Here is a 15,770-nt window from a genome sequence, read left to right on the forward strand (position 1 = left end):
CAACAACCCCAGAGCCAGGGAAGGAATCCTGCAGGAAGCACCCGAGACACGAGAGTCAGCCAACACCGCACACGGAACAGGTGGCAGCAAGCAGACAACCCACAGAAGGCGCCAAAGGATGAAAGTTTCATTATATTCGGAGAGGGAAGCGGACCCCCGGGAAGGCTGAGGCCGCCAGTAGGAAGAGGGACCTGCGGAGAGCAGCGCCAGTATCACGGGGAGCGCAGAAGTACACCATAATCGGACGGCGACACCTCACCACGCCTCGCAAGCTCCGCCCAGGAACAAAGGAAGGCGGCACGGAGCTAGTCGCGTCAGTGCCGAGAAAGGCCAAGCCACTGATCTGTGCACGACAGCGGTACGGAAATGCGACAAAAACTGGTTGCACATTGAGGACAACCGGAAACCAGTGGATTACACTTTAATAACTAAGCCTAAGGAGAAAGAGATCAGCCGAGATGCAAGGAGGCAGACGAACAGAGCGTAAATCGACCACGCGCATTGGAGACCACAATATGGCGCAAGGGAAGCCAATGAATTTCCCTGTCATAAATGCAAGCACTTGCCGCCACTCCGGACCCAAGACCTAAAACTTGCGGACTAGCCGAAGACTCTCCCACCAGACATATCCTGAGAAACAGCCCCTTGCTGTTGGTGTCACCAGGCTGTCGCGCCATGGCGCTGACACGGCGTGCGGCAATTGGAACTCCTCGAAATGCCGCGATAACCCTACCTAGTCCTTGCAAGGTCTTCTCGGCTGCTGCCGCGGCCACTGCTTTAGAGCAAGGACATCATCTACTGCATCAACACCGAAGCATTTCGCACGCGCTATCTCATCATGGTCGCCACTAACATACATACATACGTCCGCGAAGTGAATGCGAAGTGAATGCTCCCCAGGGGGCACTCTTGGGTGACTCACCAGGACGCCCCGATTGGTCCATGTACGACAAGCCGCACAATCGTACATGGCACACAATCGTAAGATTCTCAAAGATAATCTTACGTGCCCACGTCCGTAAACTGGCGTCTGCTTTCACCTGCTGTTAGAGACTACAAAGTGATATATCTCGGCCTAAAGGAACGACGCCTCATCAACGACCTAAGCAACGATACCTCGACCGGTCTTTGAAGTCCGAAGATGTACACGCCCCGGGCCCTGAGGCCCTTTTCCGCTGGCCCCCAATCGCGATAAAGGTGAATCCCGGGAATAACTATAGAGATGGGATGTGTCAGTAAGGACGGTGCTGACATTGATTGAAAAAAACGAGCAAGTAAACCTAGGAGGTACTTATGCACATAGGGCCCAAACACAGGCCAACCCCTACCATTACATTTCCACGGGCAATTGACCACCGTGATGCTGCACAAATAAACTTTCGAGCATGCGCGATGCCGTACAATGACATTGTCGTGCACTTTTATCCGTATGCAAGGAGAAGAAAGTGCTAAGAAAGTGTTAAGAAAGCGTTAAACCATCGCCGTACAACGTATTATGAAGACACTGTCCTGCTCTAAAAGCTTCATGAAAAGGCCATAATGCGTATGCGCAGTTAGAAATTGCCCACAAGAGCATCCAACTATATTTAACGGAGCCCAACAGGAGGCCATCAGCACGTTACGGCACGCCGTGGTGGCAAAGAAAGAAAGAAAGAAAGTAAGAAGATGGAGTACTGAAGATTACTTTAAGCACGACACCTATCCGCTGGATATACACGCCATTACTCCCGAAGCTCAGTTTAAGTAAGAGCAGCGAGCCGGACAGCCCGCCCATAAAGGCGCTGGGACGCCCGGTAATTGTAGCCGTACGCCACGACCTTGCAGTCATCTGCGTGCAACGACGGGGCAGGTACGGCACATGGAGATGTAATCACGGAGCGTGATGTGAGGCGCCTGTGCATGCACTGCAGTTAGCTGTGTAGTAGTAGCTGTAGTAGTCCAGAGTGGTGGCAATGGTGACAGCACCCTCAGACACCCGCACACAAGAGGACCTCGTCTTAAAGGACGATGCCGCGCATCCACGAATGACAAAACAAGTCACAGTCTCCGCTGGAGCGAGCATTGGCGAGAAATTGGGCCGCATCGTCGCTAATGAGTAATGCAGGTGGATGCGGGTTTGATGCGTTCCCTGGGACAAAGTACAAGTGTAAAAATTGTAAAAAGTGTAAAAAGTGTAAAAAGAGTAAAAAGTGTAAAAGTACTTTTCTCTGTTCCAAGGGCCCCAGGGGGGACAACCCCCCATCAACGTGCAGCCCGGCTATACCGTGATGCAATGTGAAGGCAGATGACCAAGTGGCCCCAGATGCAGTAGGCCCTTTGGGCAGGAGGGGATCCTACAGCACCACCGGGCTGCAGGTGCCGTTGTGCTTGCTGTACACTGCAGGCCGTGCGTCCTCCTCATCACACTTCAGCGGGGCCCCGCAAAGTGAGCAAACCAGAAAACACACCGGTCACATCAAGAGGCCTAGGTAGGTACTCACAGTCTTCGGCGTTGCCCGTGGCCTCCTCTGCAGCCAGAGAACGGCGGTGGTGGTGATGCTGGTGAACATTGCCGGCAGAAGCGGTCCCGTTCTTGAGGCTGCAGTCCTTATAACCCACAGCCGTCTTGTACTTGGTCCACTGTGACCATGGAGCGGAAAACCGGGACGTTTTGTGTGCAAGGCGAGATGGGCAAACAGGAAACAAGATTACGCAATAAGACAAATTGAGAAGCCGGATGGCGAGCAAAGAGAGGGTTAGAGCGAGGTGGCTGGGTGGAGGGTAGCGTTGGCGCAGATACATAAGCTGGGAAGTAAATGTGATTTAGACCGGCGTATCATTATGCGCATACTTTGATATATCAAAGCGAATCAAGCACCACGTGGCTAATGATTGCGATGTGAGAGCTGGCGCAACCGGCTCACAACTCCCGTTACGTGCAGCCTGCCCTGAGCATGACTTGGTAAACCGTTCCCAGGAACTCGTTTGCCACACCGCTCACCTGCGCCATGCTGATTTTCTGCGGCTTGAGCATCACGTGCCACAGCAGCCCCTCCGAGCAGGGCGGGGTGGTGAGGCTGCCCTCGTAGGTGACATACTCGCGGGAGGAGGGGGGAGGGAGAAGCTCCTCAAGACGGACCTCAGCGTCCGGAGGCAAATAGTTGATGGCCTGAAGGAATTTCGTTTTTTTGCACGATAGGGCACCGAGTTGAAATGGATGGGGGTGATTGCGGAAGGGCATGCCACTGCCCATGCTTTTGCAGCCGACGTCTTACGCTGTAACACACAAATTAACCCCAAACCGCCTTCAGGGGGGGAAAGAACCTCCCGCACCCCAAGCGGACTACCACTGCTCGCAGCCTCACCTCACCGTCCTTGGTGTGGCTGCTGGCAGCACCACCACCAGCAGCAGCTAGCGACCCGGGCTTGCTTAGTTTGTAATCCAAATCCAGGCATGGACCAGAAGCCATCCACTCCGTAACATCTTAAAAATCTGTAATGCAGGAACTTGCTGACTCGAGAACTCATTGCGAAAGCCTCGAGTCGGCTACCAGGTTCCAAACCGACCACATCCTCGGCCTAACCGCAGCCACTCCTTCACCCACTCCTTCACCCATTCTCCTCCTCACCCCTTCACGCATGGGCAAGGCTGCCCAGATGGCCTCCAGGAAGGGGTTGTCCTCCGACTGAGTCAGCTCGAACAGCACCCCCGTCACGGAGAAGCAGCCGGCGGTGCAGGCGGGCAGGTCAGTCACACGGTGGACGATGTGAAGCTCAAGAGGGTAGTGCTTGCCTAAAACTCCAGGCGGCGTTATGGGAGGAGGGCAAAGGGCGGCGCCAGGTTTGAGTGGCAGTAACCGGGGGAGGGTGAAGCCAGGAATAGGTTGAATTAGCAAGGCTTGGACGCTCAATCAATCAGAGTCTAGCTGGTACCAGCATCAACGACGCTTAGACGCTACATCTGTCGCCGCTAAGAACGAGCTAAGCCTCGCGCTTGCCGGAAGTCACAACCTATGAGAGTGGCTTGTTCCACACGGGTGACTGTGACGACTCGTGCAAATCTTGCGGGAGCTAGCTGGCTTATGTCGGCCATGCATTCCAACCCTAAGTACATTGGAATGATTTGCCTGGCTGGCAAGATTTCTTAACAAACAGGCATGTAGCTGCCACCATACGGTAGTTGCACCGGTAAAACCGACACACTACTCGTCCATACCAGGTTTTACAAGTGCCCGTTTTGCCGGTGATCTTCCGTCACCCACATCGCTCACCACATTGCTGCTACTTTGCATTGCATGGGATGGCACTCCTGCACCTACCTCCAACCAGGTGCTCGGAGACCGTGTGGAAGTGGAACTGCAGCGGCGTGGCTTTGACGGTGGTTGCCTGATCGGTTTCGGTCATGCCCAACACAGAGGTGATCCTTGTGTTGCTGTCCTGGCGTGCTATGGGCGGGGAAATGAAATAGAGCATGGCACATCCAGTTCTTTAGGGCTTAGGGATCTCAGAGGACAGCACGTGCTAAAGATGCCTGACACAAAGCATGCATTAGAGCTTCGTTAGGTCGTGTGGCCGGGCTCAGCTAGCAAGCTAGAAAATGGGGGCAGCGGCGCCTGTAGGTGTGAAAATTGCTACAGCGACATGGCCCCGTTGCAGTGTACGTAATAATGCGACGGGGCGGGAATGCAAGCACGCTCGGGAACTAAGTGAAATACATGAACGAAATCATGCAGTACGGCACACCTGGGACGACAATTGCGACGTCGGCTGCGAACGGCGACAGCCACTCAATCTGGATGGCGTGTCCTGTGTTGATAACCTCCACATTGGAGCCGTTAGAGTAGATGGTTGGGTACGACCAGCGGGTACGGAACTTGTCCGGGATGTTGCTGCCGCGATTTTCTGCAGGTGGACAGCGGATAGAAACATTTTCCTGTCATGAGCATCAAGGGTTGCCGACAGAGAATAGGCCCACACCAGGGATAGCATTACCATAGGAGCACTATGCCGTGCCAGTGGATGCGATTGGAGCTGTAGCTTCCCAAGTCATTCTAGTACCGAAACAGTAACCCTAATATTGGAGGCCTTTTCCAGGCTTTAAGCTTACGGTATGAGCATGAAGGACAGGCGTACGATAGATCATCCTGATGCGTAAGCTTTGGGGCCCTCCCGGTTCTGTACTCCGGTGCCGCCGATATGCCCCAACCCCCAAACTTTTCTCCTCAATTTTATCCAGCAATTCAAAAGCCAATCTAAGGACACAGAAAGATGTTCACAGACTTACTGAGAGTTTCCGCGTTTGGCAAATTGATAGGGCTTTGGCGAATTCCGCTCATGCAGGCCCAAGGCTTTCCAGTTGCGTCCACACCAGTCCTGAAGAAATGAAGGAAAGAACCGAAATGGAAATCGACTTGGATAGATTACGAGTTTCACAAGCTTCTGCGTTCCAAACGAGCCCAAAGACTCTTTAACCACCTTAATCGAACAAAAATGAAGCCGACGTGCGAATCATGGTATGCAAATATGGGCAAGGCCAGCATGGCGCCAGCGCCGACATGCTTACCAGTCATCTCCATTCAAGCCGTGATCCCAATGAGTGCCGGCGTGAGGGGCTTCCTGCAGTTAGTTTACAGATTGTTCTGGGCTTAGTTTCGGCGAATTACAATCCGCCAAATGCAGTGTCATAATGGCTGCGTTCGAATGGGTGCCCAGCGCCTCATATGCGTACACAAGCGCAAAATCGTGCAACTATTTATTCTCGGATATTCTTATTGCCATAAATAGACGTAAGAAGCCATACTTTCTGACAACAACGGCCGCCCGACACTGCGCACCAGTGAATCAGGCGAAGTCCCATACTTGAATACACAAGCAGTGACATGGCTAAGGAAGCATAGAGCTGCAAATATCAGCGCCGCACACAAACGTGCTGCCGCCATCTCTCGGTATCTTGGGGACGTAAGCGCGTGGGATTGAGCCTAGAATACAATTGGAAGAAGAGTAGTAGGAAAATAGTTATTGGGCTCCTTGGCAACATCTGATTCGTTCAAGATTTAATTGTGGATGTGAACGGTCGTGGGCCCTGCGCTGAAACCGAAACCAAGTTTGACTTCAAATGCGTTAGCTGGCATTGCACCTCTTCTCACTTTCCAAAGCCATACAGTTCCCGCTGGTCGGCATTGGCCCAACGTGCCTGTTAGGTTGGTACCTGATTAGGTCGGGACCTGAGTAGACACCAATTGACGATATAGGATAGAGGGTACGGTAAGAATGGAAGTACTTTGGTAATTAAAATTCACCTTGGAAAATTGCGGAGTAAGCTAATGAAATGTCGAACGTCATTAGTACGGACAACGATTGCATCTGGACTTGTGAGGCACCGAGGGATGGCTGAAGTGGGTTAATTTATTATTACCTTGTTTTCTTCTGGAGGATACCGGCATAATGAACCCAAGGATTGGCTGCCCTTGCCTCGCCGGAAGTCTTAGTCAGATTACGTAGTCGCTAGGGTTTCTTCGCTTCTTTTCCTTTTAGCACGCCTTAGCGTCCTCGCAAAACATCACATCAACCTCCTCTTGCATATTGAATAAATTTGTTCGATGAAATTCTGCCGCCTTTGAACCTACGACAGGGTCCTTTCCCATGCGGTAAGCGTGTTTCTTCCGATTATCACTTGGTCCCAAATGCATCCGGCAGATATGTTCAAAGGTTGCCCTCACCTATCAATACTTGACTGCTGCGTTTGGCCCCACGCAACCTCTGAAATGCGCTGTAACGTGCTGCCTTGGAGGGGCCCACCCCTGCACATACTTACATACGCCCCCTGAAACGAGAAGCCTTGTGCAAGCCTTCTTATTTTTTGCCACATATACAGCAGAAATAGACGGGAAATTAAAGGGAGCAAAAGCAAGGCAAAGGCAGGCACATACACCTGCTGCTCTTCAACAGTAGTTCGCTGGCAATTACTCGGCGTCGGAGGCGGTACCGGGGTAGTACTTGAGAGACACGATAGCATGCGTGCGGGTGTGTGTGCTACAGTGGGCTCTAGACTGCTTAAGGGTCTGTCACACTAATTATGGTGTCGTGAGATGGGATGCATGCGCACAAGGCGCGCCAGCATTCTTTAGTTATTTCAGCGTCATTACATACAGCGATCTCACAATATGCAACGGCCGTTAAGACAAACTTTTTTTCAATTGAATGAGTAAAGTAAGGCGTCGTGAGTTCAACTCTTATCCTGGTCAGCCACCTCGTTGTTACCGCATCCTATTATAACACCGAAACCGGCAGAGGAAAAAAACCGCCAAACACCGTATTACCTTCGACACAATGAGGCTCCAATTTTCCCTCCGAGATTTTTCTCCGAAAAAGCAGTCATTGCTATTAATGAAAACCGCGGTGTTGCGCCCCACTTGTGGCATCAGGATAGATGCGCAGCGCCGCGACTGCCCATCCAACATGCCGAACCACACCAAACTCCATCTTACCACACCGCTCTATAACATCTCGGCATTCCCAGACACTGCGTTTTACGCTCGGCGCTCTCTAAAAGATTTCGCCACGGAAATGCAAGCCTGAGGACCTGGCATCTGCGATTCAGCACGTGGCTCTACGTGGCGCACTCCTTCCGCAGCTTCCGCCGCCTCTCGGTACCTCAAATCGCACCACCGCACGGCGCACTGCCGCACATGGGGCCGCAAGGTAGGTGGCTCTCACGCTCCGCAAGCAGCTGCTGTTAAAGAATACACTTTAGGCGGTGTCTCTCGAAGACGAGAAATAATGTAATAAGAATACGACTCCACGCATATCATGCGCGCATATGCGCACCCATCTATGCTGCAGCTGCTAAGCTGTCTAACTCTGAGTCAGAGATATTTCTCGCATGAGCAGGACCGCAACAAAAAATACTACTCTTATGTACGTAATGCGCAAATGCGCACAACCTAAGTTGTCTAAATCCCCCAAGCTTTGCGATATTAAATTCGCGACGGTGGAGACCATCAGCACACGCAGGTAGCATCGAAAACTCTCCGAGACCCCTGAGGCGCGTCTAAACTCCGCTAAAAGCACACATAAACTTGGCCGTAGCTATCTGTTATAGCGGCGTCCTGCCCTGACTATTTGAAAACCAAAAAAGCGTCAGGATGGACAGGAAAAATGGAAAGCATAAGTACATGACCGATTCGCGAAATGAGACAAAAAAAATGATAAAATGCACGGGCCTGGCCACTCTCTTGCTTTTAATCCTGAACCCCTCTATCCTGGGAAAGGTCAGTCTCTTCATTCGACTCTCTCATATGCATGTCTTCGGCGGAAGCTCAGCCGAGCACGCTGCCCAATTACTCACAGCTTTGAAGCTAACGCAACGCGCGGGAGGAAAACCTATCTCTCAGATCACTAGTAGTTCCTACTCGACGTATCTTTCATATCTTCATCTGCGGACGTTTCGTTATCCTAGTACGACATACGACATCCTGTGAGGACATGGAAGGTATTACTTCAATAAAGAGGCAATGATCCAAATTTGCTGGAGACCGGTGTTTGCACCAGTACATTCAATACCTCAGTTTATTACTAAGAAGCGAGCTTGACTGCCCGGCCGAACAGACGCTGGGGCGTACGGAAGTTGGTGCCGTACGCCACGACATTGCAGGTATCTGCATGCACGCCATGGGTACATATATAGAGAGAGATCAAGTAAATGGTGGCTGGCGCATCAGTAGATTAGTTTGGATTGAACCACGGCACGGCACGGCACTTGTAGTTAGTATCTGCAGAAACTAATGTACTATGTACTAATAGCAGCTGCTATTGGTACATATCATTCCCCATAGCCCTGGCCAGATTCCTACTTTCAGGAATCTTAGCAGCAGAGTTGGGAAGTGGTAAAGGTAATAGGAGTGAATGCGCAGATGCGTAGTGCAATGTTAGGCAAGCAGAATTGCAGCACACCGGTCTCCACTCTTCGTGAACTTGACCTTGCAAGACATGCAGGTTGCACTCTTATCACATAGTAAGGAGCACATCAATCCATGGCACAGGAACCAGCTTACAGTCATCGGGGTTGCCAGGGGCCGCTGCAGCCAGGTGACGGCTGTGGTGGTGGCGAGGCTGCCGGCTTCCAGACTTGGCGCTGGGGGTGGCGGTGGCGGTGGCGTTCTTGAGGCTGCACTCCTTGAAACCCACAGCCGTCTTGTACTTGGTCCACTAAAACGGCCAAGTCCGGAGGGGTTGGGACAAGTCCACAAAGTGATTTTGCAGAAAGAGAAGAGTGCTTAGATACCTGGGTGCGTGGGCCAGGGAGGGCACTGAAGCAGCGCGGAAGCCACATACACCACATGTCATCATGTAAACACATACCCACTGTAACAACACATACCCACTGTAACAACCACACACACTATTATATGTTATCATGTAGACACGTGCATACACGATGTCGTGCTCTCTCGCACAAACATCATTAGAAAACAAACACACACGAGCACAAAGACCGCGGGTGCGATTCGTCGATCAGGTGGGTCTCATGAAGTGCGGGAGCTGATCGAAGCTCTCGACAGGTCCGCACCGTTTGACGCAACCAAGTCCCCGGCACGTGCTTCCCATCTATATAGCCATTTCCTGCGTACACATCTGCGCGAACTCTTTCCCCCTCTCCTCGACAGACCTGATCAGGGAACAGGGTTTCTCACCTGCGCCATGCTAATTTTCTGCGGCTTGAGCATCACGTGCCACAGCAGCCCCTCCGAGCAGGGCGGGGTGGTGAGGCTGCCCTCGTAGGTGACATACTCGCGGGAGGAGGGGGGAGGGAGAAGCTCCTCAAGACGGATTTGAGCGTCCGGAGGCAAATAGTTGATGGCCTGCAGGGGTTTCGTTTTTTTGCGCGATAGGGCACCGGGTTGATTTACAATGGATGGGGGTGATTGGGGAAGGGCTTACCTCTGCTCATGCTCTTGAAGCGGATGTTTTCCGCTTTAACACAGAAATTAAACCGCCTTTTAGTGGGGGAAAAACCCTCCCGCACCCCCAAGACGACTACTGCTGTTAGCAGCCTCACCTGACCGTCCTTGAAAAATCTGTAATGCAGGAACTTGCTGATTCGAGAACTCATTGCGAAAGCCTCGAGTCGGCTACCAGGTTCCAAACCGACCAAAACCCGACCACATCCTCGGCCTAACCGCAGCCCCTCCTTCACCCATTCCTTCACCCATTCTCCTCCTCACCCCTTCGCGCATGGGCATGGCCGCCCAGATGGCCTCCAGGAAGGGGTTGTCCTCCGACTGAGTCAGCTCGAACAGCACCCCCGTCACGGAGAAGCAGCCGGCGGTGCAGGCGGGCAGGTCAGTCACACGGTGGACGATGTGAAGCTCAAGAGGGTGGTACTCGCCTGACGAAGGGGAGGGAGCGCGAGCAGGCGGAGGAGGAGGACACCAAGGGCGCAGCAGAGTGAATGGAGCTGGATGTCGTTTGGAACCGAAAAGAATTTAGTATGTCGACATGGTAAGAGAGAGATCCTTACAACAGCAGAGCACCGTAATGCGGGCGCCCCGCGCCACGTAACCATGGTGGCAGATTAATCCAAAATGACGATCAAGGAGCAGGATCCTCAGACGTTAGACGGAGAAGGGGCCGATCTATCTCCACGTCCCATTCTACCCAATGTTTGTTGGCTGAGGGTATATCCGGTGGCCCATGCACCATTCGTTCCTGACCAAAATACCATTAGTTCAGGCACTACTGGTAGCGCACACATCGATGCCCCCGGAGGTTCCGGGATTGAGACCTGTCAAGGTCGAAATTCCTTCCGATGGTGGAAGGTAAGCGTGCCCCTAGTCGATGGACGGTGGTGACCTGGGATAAGTAGACCTGTGAGCTGAGCAGGAATAGAAATGAGCCGCCGTCGATCTGGCAGATTCCGTTGGATGCCGGTGGTGGGTGCGGAACCTGAGCGATCCACTGAGAAGTCGGCTAGGGTGACTAGATGAGGGTGCCCCGAAATACTGAGGAAGGCAGGATTTTGCCGGGTAGCGGCCACGGGTGAAGATGTGGCCCCCTGTCCCCCACATCGTACCACATAGCCAGAAGAGGCAAGTGCACGGCAATGCTTCGCGCCACCTACCTCCAATCAGGTGCTCGGAGACCGTGTGGAAGTGGAACTGTAGCGGCGTGGCCTGGACGGTTGTGGCCTGATCGTTCTCATTCATACTCAGCACTGCGGTAATCTGTGTGTTGCGGTCCTGGCGTGCTGAGGGAAGAAAAATGGAGTTTTGCGGTGGTCGAAACATGGGATTGAAGGAAACACATTGTGGTCATTCAAAAGGTCGCCGAAAGCTGCATCGTCTGAGCTGCAACGTTGCAGAATGTGCGCAGCAAGTAACATAACGCTAACAGACAGGGATGGGGGACAGCTTATAAGTTAATGACTTCAGGGTCAAGTCGCAGTAAGGTTGTAATGGCGAAGCAAGCGGGCATGGCAGACATGATTATAAGGGTGTTCACATCAGACCCACGCATTGTGACATGCAAAAGAATGTACGGCGCGTAGTACGACACACCTGGGACCACAATCTCGACGTCGGCTGCGTACGGCGACAGCCACTCAACCTGAATGGTGTGTCCTGTGTTGATAACCTCCACATTAGAGCCGTTAGAGTAGATGGTTGGGTACGACCATTGGGTACGGAACTTGCGCGGTATGCGGCTGCCGCGATTGTCTGCAGGCGATATATGGTCGCACAACAATAGGTGCTAGCAAAAAACACGCAAAGTTCCAAGCGATTATCGATACGGGTTTCAAGTCAAGAGACCTGCGTGGGCTGCTGATGGATTGCTGAAGAAGCCTCAACACGATGCGCGTCTAGCTCCTGTCAGTATTCGCTGGTGGGCCTTCTGGTGGCGATCCGAGGACTTTCGCCAATTGGAGAGCCTATTGACAAATATGTATTCCCCCGTGGTTGTGGGTTTCGAAGCCTTCTTCCCTTTGGGCTCGCCTTCTGCTGTCTATCTAGGTGACATTTGCGTTGTCTGGTCTGGATGGGTGTCTCGACGGCCCTGATCGTCTCAGGTGCAGTAATAATGCACGGCCAGCAAATGGCCCGCTGGCGTTACGATTCGCGAGTCTAGAGCCCACTGTAACGACCAACCAACCAACCAACCAAACACACACACATATATATACACACACAAAAAATGCGTGCAGATTCCGGAACGACCGGACGCTATCGAAAGGGGAAGGATTCTGGATTTCATAAGCTGGGTTGCGCCATGCGACGAGCTCCACAAATTTACTCGTGGACATGAGTGGCACACGACAGCCGACAGGGTTGAAAATCGGGGAAATCGGAAAGGTTTTGCCAGCGCCCCAACCTTTAATGACTTTCAGCTGAAGGTACGATGGTGCGATTGCTTGACTCGCGTTCGTCGCTGAGCCCTAAGTTTGAATTGTCGCGACGAGTCGCGATGGAGCCAGGCCTTCACCAGGGCAACTAACTGGCTTTTAGTTTAAAGATATCTATTTAGAAGCTTCCCATAAGTGCAAGGATAACGACAGCCAGCCATACGATGCGAGCCCCGCGCTCCATGCAACATGCATTACAGGGCGTATCATGTCGCAACCGACAAGCTAGTTCCGCTATTTATCGAGACGAAAATTTCAAAATCAATAAAATAATGTGCCGATTACTGGACGTGGGTGTGAGTATTCCCCTTCAAAGCAAGACTACGAATTTCCCCTTTGCAGACCACGAAGTTGTCCTGTCCTACCAAGGATATTTGCGTTTGGCAAATTGATAGGGCTTTGGCGAATTCCGCTCATGCAGGCCCAAGGCTTTCCAGTTGCGTCCACACCAATCCTGAAGAAAGGAAGGAAGGAAGGAACCGCAATGGAAGTCGACTAACGAACGGTAGCAACGATGATACTGCAAGCGCGGCCGTGTAAACAAGGCTAGGGGGCTGCACGAGTGTTTCGACAGCGCAGGCATGCTTACCAGTCGTCTCCATGCAAGCCATGATCCCAGGGGGTTCCGCCGTTAGGAGCCGCCTGCAGTTAGCACAGTTGGCAGGCACATCGGATGGATTTAACCTGCCGGCGCTACGGCGAATCACGGTGTCCAGTGCATTAGCGGTTAAGTAACTGCGCAAAAGCGTGATAACTGCTCATACTATATGCATGTTTGAGAATATGGATATCGGTAGTAATGCGGCTACCGATGGTTGGATACAGGCATGCATGCCGGCCGCTGGCAGCTGAAATGTGACCAATAATAGGACCCGGGGGGTTCCGGCGCTCTGCTGGTCTTAACACATACCAGTGAGTCAAGCGATGTCCCATATTTATATATGCAAGCATAAGTTGTTTTGAAGAAGCAAAGCGCGGCAAACAAGAGCGCGGCATACATCCGTGCTGCCATCATTTCCATGTCGTGTTAATCAATATGTCGCTATATACTTAATTTAAGATCGGTAATTACAGTTGTAGGATGTCAAACGATTGACTAAAAATCGCTGGTGAAGGAATTTATATCGTGCAGTTTCACGGACTTGGGCCTTGTGCTTAACCCTGATATTAAAATTAGCCACATATGTTTGGCCTAGCATCTCTTCTCAGTTTGTCTGACATTAATCGTGAGGGTCTGACATTTCGGTGTTGGTTGCTTCGGTTCATGAAACTGGACTTCAATAGACTTCCTGGTAGGCACTCGTAGGCGTAACTGCCCCAAAACGGTTTAATCGGTTTAGCTTGGACATGGAAGACAGTCAATGCATCCCGCCGCGGCGGCAATACATTATTGGTACGGTGGACGATTCCCTTTTCAGCTATCCAGGCAGTTCGGGAACGGTGGATTGATAAGTTCATACTTTTGACAGTGATGCGTATGCCACCAGTCGTGCTACCAGATTGCTAGGGAATCATCGAAAAGCTTCGACACGGTTAGAAACCGTTCCGACTTCTTCGACGCTTCCAATCTAGTCGACTATGACCCGGTCTCAAGGTGTTAATGCGTCAAATTAATCTAATAATTTTTTTTATTTAATATGTGGACGACTGTAACGCGATCGCGCCTGAGTTACGGCCTAGCCGGGCATTAAGCCGCAACTGGTCCCTTCGATCCTGCCGCGTTTCAGACGGTATCTTCGCAAGATGGCCTTCACTGAAACCTCATGTCCGTCAGCCTCTAGTCTACTATAGCCTGCTGGTAAGCTGTCGAACACGTCTGCCTCCGGGCAATCTATCCGCCATATCCGCAGCATCGAAGCACCATATTACTTTCCTCGGTTTTAGCTGCTGAAGCACTGGGCACTTCGTGTACAAAACTCAAGTGTAATAACAACGTGGCACATTATTTGAATTTTAATTGGGTTATGAAATCTCGCTCAACAGCCGTTGACTCCCGCACCTGTGCTAAACCTGCTAAACCGTGCGTGGCGATTCCATCCTGTTTCCATCAGGCTGTTTGCATCAGCTCGAACGATTCCGAAGGCATAAATGGTCGCGAGCATGATTCGCAATTATATTAGCCGCCACCAATGCCCTTTTGCTAATGTTCTATGCGGGAATTTGTCTTGGTGCTACAAGGTAAACGCAAAGGGGAACTAATTTGACTCATCAGTGGGCTCGACGAGGCCCTAGCCCTCCCTAGCTGATGTCAGGTCAGAGGAGCTGGCATGGAAATGAGAACGATGTCAGGAATTTACAGTTAAACTGGGCTCGGTGGCTCTCGGCTGTGGCGCGCCCTGCTGCATGCAGCTGGGAAAATAAAAGTTACAATCGGCGACCCCCTAGGATGGGGTGGGCGGATCAAGAGAACAAAGTCATTAAAGAGATATGAGAGGATATTATCACAGCTGTTCTTATCAACATTTGGCCAAGCCTCCGGTGCGGCTGTGTCTGGTGTTCACCGCATTGCATGGCATATATATACATATATATATGTGTGTGTGTGTGTGTGTGTGTGTGTGTGTGTGTGTGTGTGTGTGTGTGTGTGTGTGTGTGTGTGTGTGTGTGTGTGTGTTACATGGTTGGGGGTGCGTGATGCCATACCTGTAAAACTACCCATTCGAGCCGAAGGCCCAAGGGCAATACCTAAACGCCTAAAAGCCACGGAGAAAAGGAAAACACCGCACATCAGCCCAGACTAGCGTCCAGCGGGAATAACTGAGTTGCGGTACGAGCCCACATACGATCCTACATACTAGGTCAGGCACTACTGGTAAAGCAAACGCCGATGCCCCCGGAGGTTTGGGGATCGAGGCTTGTCAGGGTCGGAAAATCCTTCCAGTGACGGAAGGTAAAAGTCGATGGACGATGGTGACCTGGGATAAACGTTAACTTGCGAGCTGACCAAGAACGGAGTTGAGCCGCCGATGATCCGGCAGATTCCGTCGAATGCCTTTGGTGGGTGCGGAACCTGAGCGATCCACAAGGAAGTTGGCTGGGGTGACTGGATGAGGGTGTCGGGGAAGGCAGGGTCTGCTGGGTAGCGGGCGCATGGTAAAGATATGAACCCCCTCTCCCAACATACGTTCCAACATCCTCGCCAGACGTGCTGGCTCCCATTTCATGGCCTCCAACATGCTCTGTTGATGATCGAATCCTCTTTCACACGAATATCATTATAGGCTGGGCATTCCAATAACACGTGTTTTTCATCCTTGACTTGGCTATTGGTGCCACAACGGCGGCAAAACCGCTGCTCCCTGGGGACATGGTGCTTGGCCCTTCGTGCTCTGTTTGCCTCCAAAGCCCAGCAACATGGCAAATGGATCACGGGGTCTCCCTCCATCGAGGGTGA

At 51.9% G+C, this 15,770-nt stretch overlaps 2 protein-coding genes across 2 annotated transcripts; both read right to left on the minus strand.

The window, feature by feature from the left end:
• Window positions 1-399: 399 nt before the first annotated feature.
• On the minus strand, window positions 400-5,994 carry VOLCADRAFT_109791 (uncharacterized protein). The gene is made up of 9 exons (XM_002951195.1): window positions 5,814-5,994; window positions 5,543-5,595; window positions 5,264-5,352; window positions 4,723-4,881; window positions 4,299-4,424; window positions 3,609-3,772; window positions 2,981-3,148; window positions 2,481-2,619; window positions 400-1,828 (listed from the first exon to the last, which is right to left on the minus strand). The coding sequence occupies exons 1-9, from the start codon at window positions 5,916-5,918 to the stop codon at window positions 1,740-1,742; spliced, it is 1,092 nt and encodes a 363-aa protein (XP_002951241.1). The 5' UTR covers window positions 5,919-5,994; the 3' UTR covers window positions 400-1,739.
• A 2,559-nt stretch (window positions 5,995-8,553) lies between these two features.
• VOLCADRAFT_61206 (uncharacterized protein) lies at window positions 8,554-13,376 on the minus strand (the record flags this gene model as incomplete). Its single annotated transcript, XM_002951196.1, has 9 exons — window positions 8,554-8,636; window positions 9,033-9,186; window positions 9,672-9,839; window positions 10,203-10,366; window positions 11,099-11,224; window positions 11,535-11,693; window positions 12,742-12,830; window positions 12,966-13,018; window positions 13,287-13,376. The coding sequence occupies 9 exons, from the start codon at window positions 13,374-13,376 to the stop codon at window positions 8,554-8,556; spliced, it is 1,086 nt and encodes a 361-aa protein (XP_002951242.1).
• Window positions 13,377-15,770: the final 2,394 nt, after the last annotated feature.

This window comes from Volvox carteri (genome assembly GCF_000143455.1).
Source record: "Volvox carteri f. nagariensis unplaced genomic scaffold VOLCAscaffold_22, whole genome shotgun sequence".
In the NCBI taxonomy this organism is placed as follows: domain Eukaryota; kingdom Viridiplantae; phylum Chlorophyta; class Chlorophyceae; order Chlamydomonadales; family Volvocaceae; genus Volvox; species Volvox carteri.

Bases quoted from the DNA above. Each gene is read 5' to 3' on its own strand.
- VOLCADRAFT_109791 (XM_002951195.1), bottom strand. From the start codon at position 5,918: ATGGCGGCAGCACGTTTGTGTGCGGCGCTGATATTTGCAGCTCTATGC. The intron at 5,596-5,813 runs GTGCGCAGTGTC...AACTAACTGCAG, and splicing joins GGACTTCGCCTGATTCACTG to GAAGCCCCTCACGCCGGCAC. The intron at 2,620-2,980 runs GTGAGCGGTGTG...CCATGGTCACAG, and splicing joins AGAAAATCAGCATGGCGCAG to TGGACCAAGTACAAGACGGC.